At 40.6% G+C, this 23,637-nt stretch overlaps 2 protein-coding genes across 3 annotated transcripts; one reads left to right on the plus strand and one right to left on the minus strand.

Moving 5' to 3' along the window:
* The first annotated feature begins 1,016 nt into the window (after window positions 1–1,016).
* adra1aa (adrenoceptor alpha 1Aa) lies at window positions 1,017–14,050 on the plus strand. The gene is made up of 3 exons (XM_004072689.5): window positions 1,017–1,304; window positions 4,839–6,278; window positions 13,085–14,050. The coding sequence occupies exons 2-3, from the start codon at window positions 5,381–5,383 to the stop codon at window positions 13,618–13,620; spliced, it is 1,434 nt and encodes a 477-aa protein (XP_004072737.1). The 5' UTR covers window positions 1,017–1,304; window positions 4,839–5,380; the 3' UTR covers window positions 13,621–14,050.
* Window positions 14,051–17,442: 3,392 nt separating this feature from the next.
* On the minus strand, window positions 17,443–23,343 carry dpysl2a (dihydropyrimidinase like 2a). Of its 2 annotated transcripts, none has more exons than XM_004072503.5 (14): window positions 22,969–23,343; window positions 20,986–21,074; window positions 20,723–20,907; window positions 20,467–20,631; window positions 20,214–20,275; window positions 20,041–20,121; window positions 19,890–19,958; window positions 19,651–19,771; window positions 19,418–19,574; window positions 19,085–19,226; window positions 18,786–18,956; window positions 18,508–18,687; window positions 18,248–18,437; window positions 17,443–18,163 (listed from the first exon to the last, which is right to left on the minus strand). In XM_004072503.5, exons 1-14 carry the CDS (start codon window positions 23,008–23,010, stop codon window positions 18,072–18,074), a joined length of 1,746 nt encoding a protein of 581 aa, XP_004072551.2. In that variant the 5' UTR covers window positions 23,011–23,343; the 3' UTR covers window positions 17,443–18,071. The 2 variants fall into 2 exon arrangements, with proteins under 2 accessions (XP_004072551.2, XP_023814348.1); XM_023958580.2 differs by having other exon boundaries at window positions 20,723–20,878; window positions 22,969–23,089.
* Between the last annotated feature and the right edge of the window lie 294 nt (window positions 23,344–23,637).

Here is a 23,637-nt window from a genome sequence, read left to right on the forward strand (position 1 = left end):
AAATGGAAATGGTGGAATCTCCACTTCATGAACCTATAGAACACCATCTCCAACAATTGCTGTATGAGATGAAAGAAGCAGCTAAAGAGTTATGTCACTGTCTAGATGCTTTTTGTTCTGCACACCATTGCAACACTGGCAGGATGCCGCAGAACCCAAGAATTGGACAGTAACCTGCAGCGAAACATGAAAGCAACCCAAGAACTACTTACAGTAGAGGAACGCAGTAAAACATGGCCAAATGGCTGAGTCGGTCATTTGATGTCATCCCATAAAAAAAGACCCACAGCAGCAGCAGGAAAAGACTGTTTGAATGGAAGGAACAGTTGGAGCTTCACATGGATTGCAGCCTTTGAGGCTGTAAGGACTGAAACAAAGGACACAAAGCAGGTACACACCCAGATACAGATATCTGACCTAAAGGTTCATCCATTCACATGATAGGACAACATTTTGATATCGTTTTATGTCTGTAGTCACGGAAAGTTCTGGGGAATTCACTTTTTTTTTTCTATTTCCAAACAACTTGAACCAAAAACTACTCAGGATGCAACTGAGTGTTGTACATTCAATCGAGCCTGAATGTGTTGCTGTGACAAATTGCCTTTAAAAGTATTCATGGAGTGGAAGGAAGCTGCTCCTGCTTCTAAAATAACACAAATGGTTGCTTACTTTTGCTGCATTTGTAAAGCTCTGATTAATTTTAAACCTGCTGTATAGAGCTCATGTTTTAAGCCCACTGGGGCATCAAAAAAGAGGAAAAAACTAGGACATGACCCTCTTAACCTTTTCCTTAGAAAATACTTCAAGAGAAATACAACAAAAAAGACACAAAATAAGCAACATTTCAAAGGATTTATTGCATATTATTAATTGTCAAGTTTTGCCCAAATCTAAAGTGATGAGTTCCTGTAATATAATGGTTTCTGCTGCAGGTTGACACATGTGAAGGTGAGTGACGATTACCGGGTACGATGACGCACGGGGAGTGATGCTGAACAGGAGCGAGGTGATGTGAGGATGTTAGGTTGCATGACGGTGCGACTGTTGGTGGTGGGGATGGTGGTGAGGGGTGGGAGGATGATGATGATGAGGATGATAATGGGCATCATAATCTGAGAGGAAGCTCGCAGCACCTGAAGCGTACGCGCGCGGTTGCGCGCCCTCAAACGCGAGCGCTTTGTCCGCGGTGAGCGCACTGGGCTCTCCTCTGTCCGCCTCACCAGAGCGCAGCTCCGCCGCTTCAGCCGCCTTCAAATGAGCCGGAGAACGACCAGAACGCAGCGAGCAGACACAAAAGTTAGGTGAGTCCTGGACATGATGAACATGCATGTGTAGAGCTTTGCGCTTGCAGTTTTTGGGTGTTTTTTTATTTCCTACAAAGTGCCCATCCCTTTTTGTTTTCCATTACCATACGTTAATTTCTTTATTTTATCATTCATTCACAGAATAATTGAAAAACGATGATTGGTTGTTTACAATCCTTATAACCACAAAACCACAGTCATTAAAGTTAATACAGTTTTCTCATAGGTTCTATTTTTTTCTCTTTTTTAATTAGTGACTTGTGCTTTAAAGATGAGTCTCATCGTAATCTATTTTCGGATCAGTTAAGTTTTTATCCTCAATTATTTCCAGAAATCCTCTTTTTTTTCTGAAAGGCAGTGCAGTTTTAACAGGGCTGAAGTTTCCAGTGGGCGTACAGCAGGGAGGTCTGACTGTCAGCTCTCTCTGGACCATATAAGCCTTGGCAGTCCCTGTCATTTTATTACAGTGAATGTCACTTTCTGTCACTTATAGTTCAGCACTGCCTGCCATACCTTATAGAGCAGGGATTCAGGCCAGATGATCTGGAGATTACATCCGAGCCACAACACTTTAATCAATTAAAATACCTGCAGACACACTGTTGTGTTGACTCCTGAGAGACAAACCCACAAAGCTCATATGCTGAGAATGTTTTTTATTTTTTTTAGGAAAAAAACAAGACACACACAGACAAGCACACATTCCTGTCCTGTCACCATGAGAGCTTTTGTTTAATGGAAGATGTATACCTTGTGAATTTAAACGACCATTGTATAGATTTTTCTATGTACTGGTTACAAAGGAGAAAGATTTATTATTAGTAATCTCTTCAGTCTGTGCTCCACAAATATCACATTCCTCTTTCCTGCCTGGGTTAAAATCTATTTATTTTAGATGCTACAACAATAGCCTCAAACTCCTGAACTCCTGAGAGGTACATCTGAAGTTTCCCTACGGTTAACGTTTGAGAAAACATGTTTGCCTTCCCCGTTCTTTTCCTTGTGTTTAAAAATAAAGAACGTGTTCGTATTTTTTATTTTTTAAGTGTTAAAAAAAAAGACTGAATCCTCCCAATCATCTTGAGGGCATCATTACCAGCCACTTTCTTCCACATGAGTAGGTGGAAGGGGATCTGAGCGGCTGCATCACAACACTACTGCAGGCTTTTTCGCAGGAACTACCTTGAAACATGAAAGCCAGTCAAAAATGCTGGAGCCGGTAAGCCGAGGTTTGTGGGGCAGAGGGGAAGAGGTCCATCATTGGTGATTTGTCCAGGAGCGCCTGGCCGAGGGAAATGCATAATACCTTCACTTGAACAGACAAATTTATAGATTTGATAAAAGTCAACTCAGATGAGCTTTTCATTTGGTCTCCGACAAAGCAGCTTAACAAAATCCAAACTTTGTCAACATGGCAACTCTACTGAACAGTCTCATCTAATCTACATTCATTTAATCTGGATGGGCAAGATTAATTTCACATCTGTCAAAGTCAAGGAGCTTGTGTGTCATGAGGACACGGTCCACTTCACGTGGAACAACCCAGCTGAGATGTGACTTAAAACCAAAATAGTCCATTGTTACAACCGGTGCAGCAAAGTAAACCTGAAGTTTCAAAATAGCTCTTCCTTCTACAGTGGATGTCTTTAAAAATGGGTACACCATTGTGGATTAAAATAAACTGGAATTCTGATAATTTTTTCAAGCATTTTGGAGATTACTCTCTTAATTATTTTCTAATTAATTAAAATGTTAAAATTAATTTGCTTCGAGATGTAATCCTCATCCGGGTAAATATAAGAGAATATCCTCTCTTAGATGGCAGGGTGGAAAAAAATGCTTCTTTGTTGTTAAAAAAACATCAGTTATGAGTTTTCCATGATTGCAACTCCATCTTTCCATGTTTTTTACCCGCTGCACAAAATAATGCTCTTTTTCACAGTGGGTATTTCAAGGAAGCGCATTGTGTGCCAGACGGCTGTGGAGACAACTTTAGCAGAAAGGCTGATAGACTGCAAGTTTAACATGCAGGCTGATGACAACTCATTTAAGTGAAAGCATAATGAACCAACCTTGGGTTTTCTAATGCACTTGAAGCTATTTTCAACAACATTTTCTGCAGAACAAACTCCTATCTTCATTTTCTGCTCATGTGCCTAGAAAATTTTATGAGAAAAAGAGCATTTAGTTTTTCCTCTCTAAAAATGTGAGTGCGTGTAAACTGTTTGTTTCCTATCCTAAAATAAGTGTTGCAAGTTTTTTTAAAACTAGTAAGCACAAGGCTTTGGCAAGTTCAACAACTTTTGTCCCATAAATCAAGTTCCCTGTAAGCCCCCAGCATCTATCAGATGACGGTGTACATGCGGCTCATATTTCTGAGTCATACAATATCAGTCACATCTGTAGTCAGCTCTGCAATATGGGCATTATATCTTTTGTGAGATTCCTTTGTCATCTGAACACTCAATAATAAATCTAATAATATAAGAAATAATGTATCAGTTTTTTCGCTCTGCTGTAATCAGCAGAGATGAGTTTGCTCGAGCTTTGGTTTAAATACAAGATCCACATCTGTTTACCTGTCTTTTCTCACCTCAGGTCTGTCAGGCTAGTCATTAGAAGAGTGTGAACATATGTCACATGAAGATTTTTAAAACACCACCTGTTATTGGGCTGGCCGAGGCGTGGCCTCACGTGCAGACTCCATTATTTCTTTCAAGTGCTGCAGCTTGTTGTGTTGGTTCCAAATCCCAATCTTCCCTCAAACGAATCCTTCTAAAAATCTAGTATTGTCTCATCTGTGGTTAAAAAAAAGGTAAAAGTACCTCTGAATTCAATGCATTCTGGTGACAGTATGGCTTTATACTCCTGCCTTTTTATGAAATACACAAACAATCCTGTCAATAATTAAAAAAAAAAGTTTAATATTTGCTTTTACAAGATGATGTTTTGCTTTAGAGTTAGAATCTTGCCAAAATGCACCCAATTATCATGATCTAATAAAAAGTTAAAAGGCTTAAAAAAAAAAACTTTAGCACACTTCATTTAACAAAAGGATAAATTTGACACCCTTGAGATTAATAATAACCTTGTAGCTTCAAAATTACACATAAAGTGTTTTACCACAGCAAAAAAATGCAATCAACAAAAATTCAGATTTTGAAAAGTAGTGGTGAAAGTTCTGCTAATCCTGGTTAGCTTAAAACCACAGATTTAAGTTTGACATTTCCCAAACCAGCCAATCAGATAGGAAGCAAGTGAGCTCTGACACAAATTGTAGTTTTTTTTACACTGCGTTGTGTCAAAGCGATAACCAAGGTTGGTCTGTGACTCAGTCGTCCTTTCATGTCCACCGTCTGTATTAGGCTGATAGAGATACTGCAATATGGAACAGATAAAAAAACTCTAAATATGAAACGAAAGGAAAAACAAGAATAGGCTCTTTTGTTTTTTTATTTTATTCTTATTTTTTGCATGTTTTCACTGTTTCTCAAACTATGTTCTTCTGTTTTTTTGTTTTGTTTTTTCAAGGGCACCAGATGCCGTCTCTGTCTGCTGAAGCTGAATATACCCCTGCGCTTGACAGGAGCAACCTAAAGGATGGATGCTGCTCACAGTTTTGCCCCAAAAGTTGGCCTCTTTTTTCAGCTTTTAATGCAACAGACTTGATCCAGAGGTTCACGTGAGCCTGCAAAGTGCCCCCATCAGTCTATTTTACGTGTTATTGTAACAGTATTTTTTTATCAGCTGAATACCATCAGTGGCGACAACTCTAACATTTTCCAGATGAATTGCCTACTTTCAGCACAGTAGGTTTCATTTGCATATTTTGTACTTTTCTCTCCATGTACTAATGCAAGCATCTTGAAGCTTTGCCAATGTAATAGAGCATTTGCTCGAGGACCCATCGCTCAAATTATGTTCTGACAGGACAGACTTAATGTGATCATTCCTCTGATTGCTTTTACGAGACAACCCTGATGTCCCTCTCTTGTCCAGAGCTTAGCCAGGTCCGTGTTTGAGCCCCCCTCTCCTGTACAGGACGGTCAAGTATCGGGGCAGAACTGGTGCTGATGGTTCCCGTTCTGGACAACATGACCCCTTCTTCTGTAACACTGAACTGCTCTAACTGCAGCCATGTTTTGGCCCCGGAGCTCAACACGGTCAAAGCGGTGGTTTTGGGCATGGTTCTCGGTATCTTCATCCTGTTTGGTGTCATCGGGAACATCCTGGTGATCCTTTCCGTGGTTTGTCATCGACACTTGCAGACAGTCACATATTATTTTATCGTGAATCTGGCAGTGGCAGACTTGCTGCTGAGCTCCACTGTGCTACCCTTCTCTGCCATCTTTGAGATCCTGGACCGCTGGGTTTTCGGACGGGTTTTCTGTAACATCTGGGCAGCTGTGGATGTGCTCTGCTGCACAGCCTCCATCATGAGCCTGTGCGTGATCTCAGTGGACCGCTACATTGGAGTCAGTTACCCCTTGCGTTATCCGGCCATCATGACTAAACGCAGGGCTCTGTTGGCCGTGATGCTACTGTGGGTGCTTTCCGTCATCATTTCTATCGGACCTTTGTTTGGCTGGAAAGAGCCGGCACCAGAGGACGAAACCGTCTGCAAGATCACGGAGGAACCAGGATACGCCATCTTCTCAGCAGTGGGCTCCTTCTATCTGCCTTTAGCCATCATCCTCGCTATGTACTGTCGGGTTTACGTGGTGGCTCAAAAAGAGAGCAGGGGCCTAAAGGAAGGGCAAAAGACAGAAAAGTCCGACTCAGAGCAAGTGATACTGAGGATGCACCGCGGAAACACAACCGTCTCAGAGGATGAAGCTCTTCGTAGTCGCACGCATTTCGCCCTGCGACTGCTCAAGTTCTCACGGGAGAAGAAGGCGGCCAAGACTTTGGGGATTGTGGTTGGTTGTTTTGTGCTGTGCTGGCTGCCATTTTTCTTGGTGCTACCAATTGGTGAGTAATTTTATTTATTATCAAGAACTGAGAAAGAAAGAAAATAAAATCAACTGAAAGGGTGAAATCCATATTTATCAAGACTGTCTTCTGCCAATTACTATGTATTTCAGAGTTTAAAAAACCCTTACAGTCCAACATGAATCCTTTGAAGTCTATTGACGCAAATGTGCATTTAGTGTCTGAATTAAAGCAAAAATACAAGTGAATTTTATGTCTTTGTAGCCAGAACTTAATTCAGGGGTCATGAGGTTACAAACCTTTAACACTTTAAACAGGATATACAATTGGAAAAAAAGAGAATTCATGTTAGTAGATTAAGGGATAATGTTGCCAGAATGCAAAGGACTCATAGCAACTATTGAAATTTTATGTATCGGGAAATATATTTGTGTTTCTGTCATAGTCTCTCACAGGTAATCATTCAAACTGCAGAGTTTACAGTTAACAAAAAATGAATTCTATTGAAAGAAATGAAGTAAATGTAAGCTCTTGTGTTAAGGTTTTCCTTTTGCTTTTTGTCTTTTGCAACATTTTCAACATAAAGATGCATGTCAGATGTCATTAAGAAGTGTTCATTATTACACCATTGTAGAAGTGAATGTGGAATTAAAGCATTTTGGCACTTTAAGTTTATTGGTAAGTGCCAGCCTTGATGAACCGATCATCAGCAAACAAAACCACCTCCATAAAAGGTGACATTTTGAATTGTTTGTTAGTCTACAGCAGTTGAGTGTCTGATAGAAAAGCCACCAGCAATGAACTCAGGGAAGCAGCTGTTGCTGAGCATCAATCTGAGTGCTGAGGCAATTTACAAACAAGTTAAAGCCAATCAATCTGCAGAGGAATTTTCCTTCCTGAATAAAAATGTTTCAGGAGAGTAGCCAATCTTTTGTTCAGAGTGAGAGTTCTAATCAAATAGCACTTTTCCAGTCCTTAAAAATACATCTCAGACTCTACAAGCCTCAGCTAAGATATAATGTCATGTCTGACCGCAAGTCACACAATTAAGATATTTTAACATACAAATACTGGTAGAAATTGCATGAAACAAAAAATAGATTTTATTTGTTTAATAGATTGAATTTGATTTATATATAAATCATTTAACATTTGCACATTTTTATATATGTGTTTACTATTACAAATCTTTGGGTGATATTAGTAATGTCCACATTATTATATTTATACACAGTACTATTTATCATATATAATTGTACCATATGCTTTTAATTACTTTTAGAATTTTTGATCACACCCCAGACTGTTCCGAATGTTTGTTGCGCACACAGAGACACACATCTTTGGTCAATTTTTATAATTTTTTAAAAGAGTTTTCAGAACTCGAGTAAATCAGGTCTTTGCTTTTGTGACAACAAAATGACAAATAAATCAGCAATTTCCCTCCAGTTTTGCTCCTAGATTCAAGGGCATGCCTTTGAAAAGCTAATCTCTGTGGAGCAAGACACCAGAATGACTGGAATCACATAATAATTCCAGATTTAGTAGAATTATAACATGATGCTGCATCAACCACCAGCTGCCTGTGACCCTGGTCAGGACCCAGCAGAGCTGTGCAGCTGCAGAGTCATTTGATGCAGGATTAAATGCCCATTAAGCACTCCAGCTGCACTGAAAAAGCTGAATGTTAACAGGTGTTAACAGGTTTTTCCCCCTTGGAATAAAAATGGCTACATGACAACAGTTTTTTATCTCCTTTTTTTTTTTTAAAGAAAGTTACTTGGACTACTTTTTTGGTTTTATGGATCAATTTATAGTCATTAGTGATGTTACACAGATGTTTGTGGTCAGTTTTGTTCCCTTGATGTTGATTTCAATTAAGAATTCACAAACTGCCACTGTGTTCATGCACTTCAGCCACACTCACAGATGAGTTAATCTGCTTTTAAATTACTTCTAGATTATAACAGACACACACACTTGAGGTCTATAAGTGGTTGAATCATATTGATTAAAATATTCCTTTGTGGGATCCTACTTTGAGAATTATCATTCAGAGAAGCCTTGTAGCTTCACAGGTGGGCTATAAATAGGCTATATGAATCTTTCATATCTCTGACATCTTCCTGTCCTTCTTCCTGCACACAGAAGATTACATTTTTAAATCAAAATATATTTAAAGCTCAGATTCTTGCGTGAAGCGTAAAGCCATCTCCCCTGCTCTTGCCCTTATTTCTCCCTTATTTGTGACTCACCTCAGCACTACGCCGCTCCATCAATGACAGATAAAGCCACTGAGTCAGAGCTTAGGCGGTGTGTTATCCCAAGAGCACGTATTCTGATGAAGACCAGCTTATAGGGGAATAATCAAATTACTAACCAACTTGAAGCTGGGCACTGGGTGCCTTTGTCAACACTGTGAAAAAAAGAAATCTGAACCATGTAGAGACATGTCTCAAAGCCACAACGGCTGCATGCTTTTATTTCTCCCTTGTGACCCCGTGATTGTGGACATACAGTCTGGTCACTTCCGAGAGGGAAGCAGGTGAAAGCCTCAACCATTTAGACCGGGATGTGGTATAATCGCCGGTCACCTAAGTTTCAGATAAAAACTTATGTGCTTAGTTTTTTTTCCCAGTGGTTCAGGGTTAACAAGCGAAGGTGGGCAACTCATGGTGATGCTGTTTTGTCTGACAGACTTCCAGACTCTGTCAGAGAACATAAAGAACGTTTTTCTCCTTGATTTTCAGAGGTCTTTCTTCAGGGACTATAAGAAGGCATGGAGTTTTGATCTAGTCCAATTCAAGAATAAATCTTCAAACTTATTGATCCTTACTCTGGTTCTCTAGCTGACAGAGTTTCTGTTTAGAAAATTTTCAGGTGTGTTCTGAGGAGAGGCTTATCTCATACTTTCCTGTACATTCTTTCCATTTCCCTGTGTCACCCATTCCTACTTGGTTTCCTTAAAGACCCACTCCAATGAAAATGGTGTTTTTGCTGTTTTTAAAATGTTCTATAGGATTTTTCTCATGATGGAGGACATATATTAAGAAAATTAAAATAGCACTTTTGAGTACATCTTTAGTCAAGTCATTATGAATCAGGAGTAGATGAAAAAACGCCTTTGGAAAAAGCTTGCAGTTGTTATGTGGACGACACACTTGGCGGGCCACAAGCTTTGTGCTCCGTTCAATTCTGATGCATCCAGACAACGAGATCAACGTAAGTCTAAGTTTTCCTCGTCTGAGCTAATATCTGAATCAAAACTGTGTAGTTGGATAGCTTCAGTATTGCTCACTATTTTTGTTGCAACGCTAATGTTTTAAACAAAGGGATGATGGGAAATGAAAACAGACTCACTCTGGCCCACAACTAAGAGGTGAATTTCTTCATTCATTTTGCCTAAAAAGGTCATAATCAAAATTAAAAGACTACTGGGAATGATTTTGCAATAGATCAAAAGATGATTGGAGAAGCACTGTAAATATTCACCAGCAGGGTTTTTTCTTCACGTAACTCCTCTCTGTTTTTACTTGTTGCCAGTTTCAGTCATCAATTTGTGCTGCCATGATGACCTCATCCTGTGTTTTTCCAAATATTTCCATTTTCACAAAACACCATACATGGACTTAAGACGCATGTCTACCCGCCCTGTTCACATTAGTTTAGTTTACCTTTTGGTCACTTAAGGCCTGCGTTTCATTTCTGCGTGCAGGGATGGGTCCTGGTTTCATGTATTTGGCCCCTTTACGCTAAAATCTAACCATGATGTCAGATAAAATCCTTTGACCATAAATGGGAAGATGTTAGCATTCAACTTCTACTTTAAGAGAATATTCAAATATTTTGAGTCAAAACGTGTAGTTTATATTCTCTGCGTCTTGCTGAAATTCAATGATGTGCTTCAAAGATTAGCTGGATCCAGACATTTAAAACCATCCAGTCAATAAAATTGACTGATTTGTTTGCAGTTGCAACAAAAATAGTAAAAAAAAAAAATGTGGTTATGGGAAAAATGGAAAGTCCAATCCATTCACTCAAATGGATTGGATTTTAAAATGCTCTTGAATTATTGTAGACATACTGGTGCTCTAATCATCCGGGAGAAACAAACACAAAAATTGACCAGAACCGCAGCACCGCCGCTCTAAATGTGTAAACAGAGTGTATCAAGTTGACAATCTGCCTGATTTCATGCACAAACATGAGGCCAGCTGGGCCTGGAGATGGCCTGTCATTCAGATATTCAAAAACCTCCAGTCTGGCACAGGAGCATTTATGAAAGAAACAATTTGTATGTTGTTTTTTTTTACGCAGCTGCACAACACGTTGTTACAGAGAGTAAACAAGCATGTCCTGTGTAGAGGTTTCACCAGGACTGCCTCATTAAATCTGAAAGTTGATGCTGTGATAAATGACCCTGTTGGTCTGAGGAGGCTCAGCTGGAAACAATGTTAAATGGGATGTAGGAGTTCTAATTAATAGCTTTATTTTTCATCGTTCTCTCGTCCGTGTCTTATTAGTGTTTGATGTGGTCAAAGGTTGCAGACTTGAGACTAACAGAGATGTTCTAAGAAAAGAGAAAATATGCAGCAAACTGCAGTTTTCTGAATGAAAAAACCTTGTTAATATAACAGGTTTGAACCAAGAAAATGGGAACTCTTTTGAGGCGGCGGAAAGGCAAAGCATTGCCTGTTTAAGAGGATTTTTTGCAGTCACAGAATGTCATACTCATAGACCCAGACTGATCATCTCTTACGCTATTGTGAAAGTGGTCTTTTAATTCTAATAATCTAATTTTCTAGAACATAGTTTCTGCAGAGCGGCAGGAGTTCATTAGAAATTAACCTTTGAGTTGTGGGTGGGATTATTGGCGCAGAGTTACCCCCCCCCCCCTTCCCCTCCCTCTTGTGGAGAGCTCTCTGCAACAAAAATGGCAAGCAATAACTAAATCCTAGAACGTAAAGACTCTTATTTTTTAAAAAAATCGTATTTTCTGTCTTGAGAGAAGAATTGTTTTACCTTGAAAGTTTATCAACAGTAAAATATTATCAGTTTGAGAAAAAACATATTTTAATGATAGAATATTTTGTAAAAATATGATCTTCTTGGTAATACCACTTTTCTTACTCCTTTGCCAGATGGTATTTTTTAAATTTGCTTAATAAAAGAAAATCTCCCAAAAGCGTATGAATGTTTGACTTATTTCTAAGAGGCTGTTAAGTTTTGACCCAGATTTCAGCTCGGATGAGGTAAACAAACACCTACATGGATCTGGTCATCTGCCAGAGGATGTATTAGAATGAAGAGGAGCAGGAAGTCGCAAATAGAATCTTTTTCAAATTGAGTTTTTTGGTCTGCTTTTGATTCACAATGTTTTAAATAGTGAAATACTTAGAAATGCAGTTTTAATCCAAAATTTCTTTATATATGTATCCTCCATTATAGAAAAAAACATGTTAAAAACACCATTTTTTAGCAGAGTGGATCTTTAATGATGGAGAGCAACATATGTGATGTTGATGCAGTATGCAGAGAGCGTTTAAGGAACTGCAGCCACAATTGCAAGTTATATTTGTGTCTCCACACAATACTGCTTCACAAGTCTATTTATGCAACTTCAAGATGATATTGACCGATGCAGGTTTAAGGATTTTATTATATTTTTGAACCACAGCTGATTTTTGATGTTGATGGTTTTTTTTATAACAGAACAACTTGTATTAAGTTTGCAGCAAAACCTCTGCCCAACAAATTTTAAGGTATGACAAAATCAAAATGAAAAAGAATCATGTCTCACAGCAAGATGCTTCGGGTCAAGAGACAGTATAGTTTGGTTAAAGCTGGTCAGAGCTTGGTTAAAGCTACTAAATTAGACAAGCATGGATGCCACATTGATTTTGTGTAACAGTGCCATTCTCTGACAGCCGCAATGCTATTTTTAGGAGAAAAAAAATCTATCGGGTGGTCTGGCAGTAATGGAATCTGCTTTTCTGGTACAACTGGGGATAAAGTGTATGAGCAGTTCAGATGGGCACAACAAAAATGTCGGTGTAAAACTTCCTCTTACTTCCACCTCTGTCTACACGACCGCTACATTCGTCCAACGCCCACATTTTACCACCTTCAATGGCTCGGCTGATAGAGCATTTCACACAGCAGCTTCTCCTTCCCTTCTGCCTCTAAAAATAAACCACAGATTGTAAGATGCAGCAAAAGAAGTCATTGCGTTGATTTATTTATTTTCCTATTGCTTCTATGAATGTGTGAGGAGTCACGGTTATTGTTTGGTCCGGTATTTTAGATGGCTGTGATGCAGTTGCCATTATGTTTTTAGCACAACAGGTCCTACTCATAGTCACAGGAGCCTCCTCTGATCAGATGCAGCTCCGTTTGTGGCTGCAGGACTGTTAAATTAAATGCATCGGAAAGTGGATGAAACAAAACAATAAGTGTCATAAGCAGATGGTGTGTGAACGAGTACACTGTGTGTGTTTACAGAATTTCTACCTACTTCATTTACAACAACTGTTGAATAGATTCTCTTTTTTGCAGCTCAGGATGGATTCCACTGAATTGGTAATCTATGGATTTTTCCCAGTGGAGCCCCACTATGTCAGTCGATATTTTTAATTTATTCTGGATGACAGGCTTCTCACTTGGTAAACACAAAAGTATATATTCAAAAAGGGAAAAAAGACAAAATACTATCAATGATCTTTTGGTTTTAAAGGATTAGCCAGGAAGCCACTGTCTCTTCTGCATTGTTTTCCTGTAAAAAACTACACCTGTACATGTCAGATTGTTTTCCCGTCTGCTAAAACATGTGTCCTCTCTCCCCACAGGCTCCATATTTCCCGCTTACAGACCTTCAGACACTGTCTTCAAGATTACTTTCTGGCTCGGTTACTTCAACAGCTGCATCAACCCCATCATCTACCCATGCTCCAACCAGGAGTTTAAAAAAGCTTTCCAGAGTTTACTTGGAGTTCACTGTTTGAGGATGACTCCCAGAGCACACCACCACCATCTGAGTGTGGGTCAAAGTCAAACCCAAGGGCACAGCCTCACTATTAGCCTGGACAGCAAAGGAGCTCCCTGCAGACTCAGCCCATCCTCCTCTGTCGCTCTGTCCAGAACGCCTTCCTCCAGGGACAGCAGGGAATGGAGGGTCTTTTCTGGAGGCCCCATCAACAGCGGGCCTGGACCGACCGAAGCAGGCCGAGCTAAAGTGGCCAAACTCTGCAATAAAAGCCTCCACAGAACCTGCTGCTGCATCCTTCGAGCTAGGACTCCCACACAGGACCCAGCTCCTCTCGGAGACCTTCCTACTATTAAAATTCACCAGCTGTCCCTGTCGGAAAAAGGAGAATCTGTTTAACCACTTTGATCATTCAAGCATGAGTGGCTCTTCTGTGGAGGTCAACGATGAGAATATGTTTCATTTTTGCCCTGATGGATTCATGGCTTTTTTAAAAGATATTTGAGCTGTGCTACAATCCTGTGGAGCTGAATAAAGCTGCAAAATATTAGGTGTTAATGCAGTTTTTGTTCAGATTTTCTGAAGTGCAACAAAAAGTAAAAGTTCTCCTTTGTGGTGCACACAACTCAGACTAAAAAAATTAAATGTTTACATTTTTCACAATGTATAAACTGATTTACGTGTATAAAGGTTTTTATTTATTGTATGATCGCACAAATCGCTGATTTGTTGACTCTAAAGATTGCAATGAGACGTTCCTATTTTGTGAATGTAAAACCCAGGACACCCTGCATTCTTCTGTGCTGCTTACAATACATTTGTATGGTATATTCCCAAGAAAAAAAAACGTTTGGGGGACATTATTGGTGTGGTTCTTCCTTTGCCTTATTCGTTTCAGTGGGAGGATTCAGTGAGTGCACTCCCTATCAGAACTGGTCGTGCAGCTACCCACATTCCCACAATTGCATGTACCTCTGAGCAACGCCAGATGCATCTCCTAATATACTACTGTGGAATTTTAACTGACCCTGTGGTTGCTGGCCTCAATCCTCACCGACCCCAAGCCTCTTAAAAAATCTACCAGATTTAGAGACGTCAAGATAAGTCTCACGCAGCCTCCGACATTCTTCTCTCAGTCTGGGCCTCTTTTTTGTTTCTGCATTTTTTGTGTGTCTTTTTTGGTCTTTCAATATCCACGTCGAGGTCTTCACCAAGCTTCAGCGTGGGTGCTTTTTTAGTGAAAGATTCGAGTGAAATCCAAAAGTGAGAAACAGAGTGTTTAGTGCGAGTTCAGGACCGCAAAGTGTCTCTGTTTATGCAGAAGCATCAAAGGGTGAGAAGACAACCGCTGCCAGCTTCATTGATTTATTTCCTCGTGGCTAGTCTCTCTGTAGCAGCAAGATGCGCTCCCTCTCAGAGAGTGGGTGGAAAGAGATGCAGTTGTTAATGTTAAGTTCACTCATAGAAGTAGAGTCGACAGCTTTCCCACTGGGGATGATGCCGGCACGGCAGCCAGAGTGCCTGTGAGTGTCCCTGTTGTCATTGACTGGCATGTCTGTGAAGCTGTAAATCATCTACGCACAGATGCCATTAGGACAGGAGCAACCTGCTCTGGCAATATTTTACAGATGGTACTGATGACCTAATTGATCTCTTGCTGTATTATCTGTAATTTTAGAAAGTGCTGTGGTCATGAACAAAACCTCAGCTAAAAAATCCCTCCGTGCACGGCTTTGTAAAGATATATGATCTTCCAAACGGACTGTAATGAATACCATAACTAGATCTGGAGCTTTCGTCACATTCAGCTGGAGAACGGAGAGCAGAGCACGAGCATCTCTGTGTCTCATGCGGCCCCTCCCTGCTCCGGTGCAGGGGTGGATTCTTGTGTATCCAACATGCTCTTTATTTACTGATTGTCTTTACGCTGCACTTGTTCTCTTCAGCGACTTAGATTTGAAGTCATTCTTTGAGGTAGATTTTTGAAGCTCAGTCTATTAACGCGAAGGACACTGTGTGTCATGACGGATCAATTATGGGAGGGAGTGTGATCCTATAATAGCAGTCTCTAGGTTCCAGTGGACTGAAAGCTTTGCAAGTGCTGCGGGTGACTCATGTTTGCACACTTACCCCAGGAGGCTTTAACATCGCAAAACCCCCAAAAATGAACCTTTTTCCCTTCTCTTTCTCATGGGTTTAAATGCCCACATGGCAAAATTCCTCTCTGTGGGTGCATCAGTGCACTCATCATGTCTGTTACTAATCGGAGAACTATCAGTAAGCTAAGGCCCTTCTATTAAACTAATTTATAACTTCATTGGTGTGTGCACGCTCTGTGTGGCATACTTGATGTTTTTTTTTCCTATTACTTTACAGACAGCTTACTGGTGAGTGAAGCATTAAAGGAGCTGGAATATCAAAGAGTCGCTCTCATGCAGAGACTCTGAGTCAAGGCTCTGCATCTCCACCTAGTGTCTCCCTTCATTTACTTAACCCACTGTGAAGATGCAGTCAAACACAACAGGTTTGGTGCACAAACACACAGAGCCAGAGCCAGTCCGTCTGCAGTTCATCTACTGGCAATGGAATTCAATGCATTTCTTAAAAAGTAAAGGAGTTTTTTTTAAATACATTTTCACAGTGTAAAAATATATTAAATACGTGTAGAAACAAATTTAGAAACATAACTGCTATGGCCAACCTCTATTTACATCATTTAGTCAGAGGTAGATTTCTATTAAACTATTGCTGCTCTGCAGAAACTATGTCCTAAAAAATGACAATGATTTTTTGATTTTGCCTAAAAAGCGCATAATTGCAATTAAGAGACCACTGGGAACACTTTTACAATAGATCAAGAGATGATCGGAGTGGGGACTTTAACGTAGCGGTGTTTGTAGAGTTATGTAGTTAAATATCCTTTTCTTACGTTAAAGGATGATCACTTTTATTTTTCAAATAAAGAATTCAGTTTTTTTTTAAATTGCTTTAATCCACTTACATCAACACACAGATCAAATTCTGACAAGATCGATGACCCCGCCCCCTCCCCAATGTGGTGTCCAACCAAACAGACATGAACGGCGTCTCGAAAAGTGGAAGAGGGAAAACGACAGTGTTCAACATTACAACTCGATACAACTTCCAAGAATGTCCCTCAAATAGAAATCACTTCACATCATAGCTTTGCATACAAAATCTACACTTAACAAGGCAAAGAAGACAAAATAAGCCAGTTTTAGTGTAAGGTTATGCAGTTCCTGCATGACTGGCAACCCTTTAACAGTTTCATTTCACAGTTACTACATAGGGTGAATCTTGTGTTTGATGCTGGCCACGGGGTGGGGGGGGGGGAATATACATCATCTGTGACTTCATTCACAAACACCAAGAACAGCAGACACATCAGCGGCATACTGTGGAAGCTTTCATATACATACATTTCATCAGGTCTCAAAGATCCTCTCTTTCCCTTTGTCAGAGCCTTCATAGATACAGTGTGCTGTCAATATCTTACAAAACAGGGTAGCAAGTGGTTACAAACCTATTAAAACACACAACCGATACGAGAAAGCTGCAAGCTCACGTACATGTATATCATTTGGATTGATAAAGGTGCAAAACAATTTCTGTATAAAGAGGGCGAATGGTTTCTCTACCGTGGCTGATGCCTTTACAAAGCTGACAGGGCAGCTGCCCGGATGTGGACGGACATCCTCTGTTCACATGCAGCAATGCTCAAATAACACCAGGAGCAGCAAAGGTCAACAGCAAAGCCTCTCCAAATTCTTCACAAAGTTCAACTGTTGTTCAGAACGTCGGCCTGTTTACTGGAAGTTTGTTGCTCCGACAAGCCAACAAGGCGGAAAACATCCGACCAAAAAAAACTGGCAAAAAAACAGAGGGAGAAAGAACAAGAAAAAACGGGGGAAGAAATAGGGAAAGACAAGGAAAAAGCAGGAAGAAAAACTGTAAGAAAATAGGGGGATAAACCGGTCAAAAAAAAAGAAAAAAAAGTGGGGAAAAACTGGGGGAAAACTGGAAAAAAAACATGAAAAAATGAAAAAAAAACGGGGAAAACAGAAAAAACAGGTAAAGAAAAAGTTTTAAAACAATCAAAAACAGAAAAAAACGGGGTTTGTTTTTCCCAATTACCCCCCCCTCCCCCCTCCCAACACGTTCAAGGAAACATCAAATTTGTAGTTAAACCTTTTAACGCCATTTGTTTCAGTGCAATTAGGGCTGTTTTGGGACGACTTCACAACACAAAAAAACATCAATTCAATAAAAGATTTAAATAATCAGCAGGAAGACCTGAGTGACCTGCTGAGCTCAACAAAGAACACAAAAAAGAATAATACTGCAAAACCTTAAATCAAAAATGAATAACCGTTCTGAATCGTATTCTACAATCTGATCTTTGATAAACAGGATAAGAACATTTCTGAGTTAAATTAGAATTATTTGCATCAAGAAACTCAGGTTTTACTAGATTGAAAAACAAATGAGGTTCATCTGAAGAGATTCATGTTAAACCGCAGAACAATAAAAACGCAGTGACATTAAGAAAAAAGTCATATAAGTTCCTTTTCTGGCAAGTTCCTTTCAAAATTCTGGCCTAACAGAGTTTACCAACAAGATGCATGAACCCATTTCCTTCTATGTAGTCAAAGCAAAAGGTAAAAAAATGATGGTTTCAAAATACTGAAAGAGGAAATTAGACTTGTTTCTTGCATCGGGTGACATGGTAATAGGGTGGGAGTACATTTGGACTGGGTGGGGTTTTTGGAGTGGGGGATGGTGAGTGATAGTTGTGGGTTCTGGTTCTGCGACGGCCTGGAGGACGTAACTTAACCGAGGCTGGTGATGTTTGCTTTGCCACCAGGAGGAGCCACGATTCGTTGAGTGGTGCGGCGAGGAACATTGTCATCAATCTGAGCGCCTGAAACAAACAAAGATGCAGTGAAACAAAACACTTCTGTGAAAGAGGTCAACTAACACAAAGGACATTTGTGAGTTCACTCACCAGACAGACTGAATCCAGACTGGTGAAGGTTGCGCACTGGCTGTTGGCTAACTTGCTGTTGCTGCTGCTGCTGTTGCTTAGCAGGGGAGGTCTTCACCGAGGAAACCGTGGAAATCACCTTGGGAGTGACGGCCACATCGCACACTGGTCCATCGTACTGACCCCTGGGGACTCCTCGCAGCTCTGTGAGCTGAACAGACAGATGAACTTGAGTGCCGTGCGTCACAAACGTGTGGAAGAAGCTTCAGACCGAAGCGCACCCTGCTGCGAGCTTTTATCCTCTTGTACACATGGTCCGGGAACGCTTTCCGGCTGATGTAGCGCCCACAGCCCTCTGTGGTGTGCAGGTTCCCATCTTCCAGCACTATCTTACCCTGGCTGATGACCACCAGGGGGCCTCCGCGCACTTCTGTCCCTTCAAAGATGTTGTACTCAACAGACTGAAAGAAAAAGTCGTCAGAGTTGGCGCTCGAGCCCATCACAAGCAGTGGAGAAGTCACCTTATAAGAGAAGTGTGAAGCATAGAGAGACTTCAGACCAGGTTGTGGCTCTTGGCAGAGATGATCTTCATCATATCTGGGTCCCACAGCACGAGGTCAGCATCGGAACCTACAGCAATGCGGCCTTTTCGGGGGTACAGGTTGAAGATCTTGGCTGCATTTGTACTAGTGACTGCCACAAACTGGTTTTCATCCATCTTCCCAGTCACCTTTGAAAACAGAAGAAAAATTCATGAACTGCAGAGACAAAATCTTCCTACTCAAAAGGTTCAGTGCAGGCTTGATGAAGTCTAACCTTTAAAATAGTTTCCATTAGAAGGGATTAAATGAAGCTCACCACACATTTGTCCCAGACAAGAGACATTCTTTCCTCGGTGCCATTGGTGCCTTCAGGAATCATAGTGAAGTTATCTTTTCCTACGGCACGCTGGGAAGTCTTGAAAGTGCAGTGAGCGCTGCCAGTTACCTGCAAATCCCCACTGGATCAGAAAAAAGTAAGAGGACCAGGTTGTACCTCCAGTATGGGTCATTTATGATGAAATCCGTTATATTTTTCAACCTCAATGTGTCGTGTTTTTACATAGCCACAAAATATTCCAAGTGAAATGCAGAAGGCAGCAGTGCTGTGTGTTATGCCGCAGCTATGCGGGTCCCTGCCCACAGTGCTTACCATGACAGCAGAGAGTTGAGGTAATCAGGGGTGGTGGGATCAGGACTGAGCGGGGGAGAGGTGACAAAGGCTGCTGCCTTGGCCCAGTTTTTACTCCAGTAATGAGTACCGTCTGTCCCCAAACTGGCAGATATGGGCTCTCCATAAACCACAGCTCCTACGTGAGCAGCAATGCTGACGTGAGCGCAGAGCAGAAGCTTCCAGATCAGGACAGGCAGGAATCGTCCTCTTACCCTTTTTTCTGGCGAGAGCGATGACGTCTGCAGCACTTTTGCTCATCACCTTGGTGATGTAGAGAGGACAGTTGGTCTGGTTGGCTACAGTGACAGCACGATTGACCGCTTCGGCCTCCACCTGCAGAACGTGACGGGAGGTCAAACACAAAAAGGGGCCTCTTCGCTCTTCCAGGACAATTTCTTTTTTATTTTCTCTTTTTCTGTAAACAAAAACAGCATTTTTTTAAGAGTCTTACCTCTTCAGGACGGCTTAGCACGTGGCCTTCAGGTCCAGTGATCCCAAGCTCTAATATACGTTTCTGCTCCTAAAACATCCAAACTAGAAGTTTATAATTTGTACACAAAAAAAAAAACAGTTGATTACACACGAGAGCTGTGGTTCTTTACCTCTGCAATTATGTCTCCATTCTCAGCATGAACCTGCGCAATGGCTCCAAGATCTCTGATGAAACTGAAAACCTCATACATCTAAAAGAAGGGCATGTTTTTTTATGTTGTTTTTTTTTTTAGAAAAGTCATCTAAAACCTGCAGCAGGCTACAGAGATCCCACCCAGCATACCTGGGAGTCAGAAAGTTGGAAAATATCCTTATAAGCCAAATAGACCAGGAAAGAATTGACACCTGAAGATAGAAAACTTATGAGAGAACAGAACAAAGAGAGTAAAAGAGGAAAACCCCAGAGGAAAGTAAAACAAATACACAAGATAAAAGATTAAAAGCAGGCTCATTCAATTACTTTTCTTTTCTTCGTCAAGTGTTAATTTGTGACAAACTTAAGATATAAACTTTATTTTGGCAGCGACCCTGCATACCATGATCCTTCACAAGAGTTTCCATCTCTTCCTGGGTGCCACTGTTCCACTCAGTGATGTCCACATGCAGGGAATAGTCACAGCAGGACTTGCTATCCGCCCACTCTCTCCACTGCTTGAAAGCAGAGACCAGGCTCGTGCCAGGCTCGGGCACAGCATGGTCGACTGCAGAGTGTACAAACACACAGGATTATTTCCAGCATGTGCTCGACAGCATCTGTAATGTCATATTTGGATGTCAGCAAGCCGTGCGTACTGATCATAGTTGTGCCCCCAGCCAGAGCGGCGCGGGTGCCCTGGTAGAAGTCGTCTGCTGCCACCATGCCCCTGTCGGGCATTTGGAACCGGGTGTGCACGTCGATGCCTCCCGGCATCACCATTCTTCCATGGGCCTCGATAATCTTCACACCCCCTGGAACGATGAGATTGTCCCCAATTTGTCTGGAGAAAACAACAAAAGGCTGACCTAAGAAAACACATCCACTAAAGAGCCGCTGTTCATCCTCAAGCAGAACTTACTTGATGACTCCATCCTCCATGTATAGATCAGCCACGAAAGACTGATCATCATTCACAATCTTGGCTCCTTTGATGAGGAGACGGTCACTCTGAAAAGAGAATTTTCTCCAAATTCACTCCAGTACATTTGCGTTTCTCAGTTTGGAGTTAACCTCTAAAGAAGCAGCCATTTTTAGGAGTGTAACGCTTCTTACCACAACTTGATTCATATTAAAATGAGTGGTTGCTGATACAATTCACAGTCGATATTGGTTCATTAAGTCGATGTATCCATTAACTTGGTTACATCCCTAGTCACTTTTAACCTCCAGCAAATGGTAGCAAGCTAGCGGGCAAGTTTACATTTTAGCAGCATAGCCGAGTAACACTTTTATTTAGGAAGCAAGGAGGACTCTTTAGTTTAACATGTGCCCGTGCACTCAGAGGCATCTGCACCACTCCATTCCTGTTTCTGTCCTGTGTTAAAAACAATAGAGATTACTTTGGATCATGCGTTCTTACAAATTACATTCAAAATTGTGCAATTTCCAACTAAAATTCATAATGAGACAAACAATTAGCTCCACCCAAACTATTTGAAAAGGGAAACTCATCCTGGCTTACTTTTCTTACCGGCTTTCTAAGGCCTCTCAGAACAGAACAGAATGGGGGCCAACAAAATAACAGCATTTACTGCAAAATGCACAAGAAAATAATACTTTTTTATTGAATTCCAGTGTCTGTGAGCATGCATTAGATGGACCATTATGTGGGTCAAATACGTAAGCGTTTCAGTAAATTGACTTAGAGGTCTGTAATGAGGCATAAAAACTGTACACGTGATTCTAATAACATGCTGCAGAGTTTGTACTCTTTCAGGTCCTTAAAAGACTGAACGTAAAAGATGTGCACACAAACAAAGAGCACTACTGTCTGAAAAATTCTATGACCAGAACTCCTTCAGCTGAGCTGATTACTATGAGCTGAATGTACACAGCGCCAGGAGCGAAGCAACACTGTCTATACCAACATCAAATCCTTAAGAGGATGTGTACCAAATCAAATGTAGAGGATTAACAGTCCATTGATTTAAGTACACCAAGCTACCCTCAGCTTCAGTAGATGGACAGCTAAAATAATGCAAAATATTAGGACGGCTATAAAACATATCATTGTGGTAAAAACTAATTTATCATGGATAAAAAAAATAATAAACCAACAAAGGCTGTAATTTGTGAACAGCTTATAACACAGCATTTTTATTTGAAGCTAGAGCTGGTTTAAAAAAGCATTATATAGATCAAATCTATCTTTATATGGAAAATGCAATATTGATTAATCAAATCCACAGGTAGGTTTTCCTTATTTTATATATATTTTTGATAGGAAATGAGTTTTTTTGTTGGTTTTTAATGTAGATAATTCTTTATTTCTAATGAAACTATTATTTTTGTTAATAATAAATTACTACTTGTGTTTAAAATGATGTTCTTAACCAAATAAAGACAATAGATTGTGAACTTATTGACGTGATTGAGAATTTAGGGCAGAGACACTCAGCCCCAATCAACTCAATCCCCTAAATTAAAGCTACGCGGATTATTATTTATTTATAGCCCTTTCAGATGTCATACCTCGAAATGTAAACAGAAATAAACAAAGCGAGAAAAGGCTGGAAGATTCAGACTGAGGATGACAGCTAATGAGAATGAAGGGACCTGCTGATCCATGCAGCCAGAGAGGAAGGAGGATGCTGAGGAGACTGGAGGCAGTGAGAGCCGTCACTGCAGATGCCAGAGACACTCCTTCCTTAAAATTCAGACTTATACATTAATAACTCGCACCAACGGAATTTAACCTTAAAAACCCCGCTGGCTGGCTCTCATCCCTGGTCTCTGATCAGCTAGGCGCTAGCATTAACTATAATTGAGGTACGCCGACGGTTTAATGATGACCAGAACTTAGGGAATGCGGGGATTTACATGAAAGCACGATTATACTCACTGTAATTCGTGGGATGTTCTTCTTTCCTTGGTAACCGGACATTTTAAAGCTCCCTCTCTAGCGCTGCTCCCCGCCGCCTCTCAGCTAACGACAGCTAGCTTGATTAGAAACGCTCAGACGCCAATAAAGGATGAATGGATGCTCTGTGCTTGCTGGCCAGTCGACGCCCAGGCAGAGCAGTGCCTGTGTCCGCAAATATCAGCCGATAATACGCGTCTACGAATGACAGCTTATGTAAAATGAGACGTTGTGCATTTATCAAATTGGACTATCTTTTAATTTAGCACTACAGAAGGTATCTTAAACCCTGGCAACCATAATTCAGACAAGGGCCACAAAGAGGTACGGCGCATGCGCACTGGCCCCGCCTTGCTCGGCTTCAGATGTTTCTTTACTGATTGGACGCGGTTGTTCACGCGCTCCGATAGCGCGAGGAAAAGGGCGCAAATGTCTTTTTCTTTTTTTAAATTAGTTTTATTAATGAAATATTACATATATTTCTGTTTAGGAGTAATGTAATAGATGACCTATTATCAAACTTTTTTGCGATCAAGAGCATACTGGAGGCCCTGAATTAGAAATTGGTAAACAATAATCAATCAATTCTGAAAATAAATTTATATTCTTTTCAGAATTGAGTGATTCTGAAAAGAATATATATATATGTAT

The sequence above is a fragment of the Oryzias latipes genome, chromosome 9 (assembly GCF_053564925.1).
Source record: "Oryzias latipes strain Hd-rR chromosome 9, Olatipes_Hd-rR_3.1".
NCBI classification, from domain to species: domain Eukaryota; kingdom Metazoa; phylum Chordata; class Actinopteri; order Beloniformes; family Adrianichthyidae; genus Oryzias; species Oryzias latipes.

What these genes read in the sequence shown, in the direction of transcription:
- adra1aa (XM_004072689.5), top strand. Translation starts at nt 5,381, where the DNA reads ATGGTTCCCGTTCTGGACAACATGACCCCTTCTTCTGTAACACTGAAC. An exon ending in TTTCTTGGTGCTACCAATTG is followed by an intron (nt 6,279 to 13,084) that starts GTGAGTAATTTT and finishes CTCTCCCCACAG; the next exon opens with GCTCCATATTTCCCGCTTAC.
- dpysl2a (XM_004072503.5), bottom strand. Translation starts at nt 23,010, where the DNA reads ATGTCCGGTTACCAAGGAAAGAAGAACATCCCACGAATTACA. An exon ending in AGAACATCCCACGAATTACA is followed by an intron (nt 21,075 to 22,968) that starts GTGAGTATAATC and finishes TTCTCTTTTCAG; the next exon opens with AGTGACCGTCTCCTCATCAA. An exon ending in GGATAAAAGCTCGCAGCAGG is followed by an intron (nt 18,438 to 18,507) that starts GTGCGCTTCGGT and finishes CTGTCTGTTCAG; the next exon opens with CTCACAGAGCTGCGAGGAGT.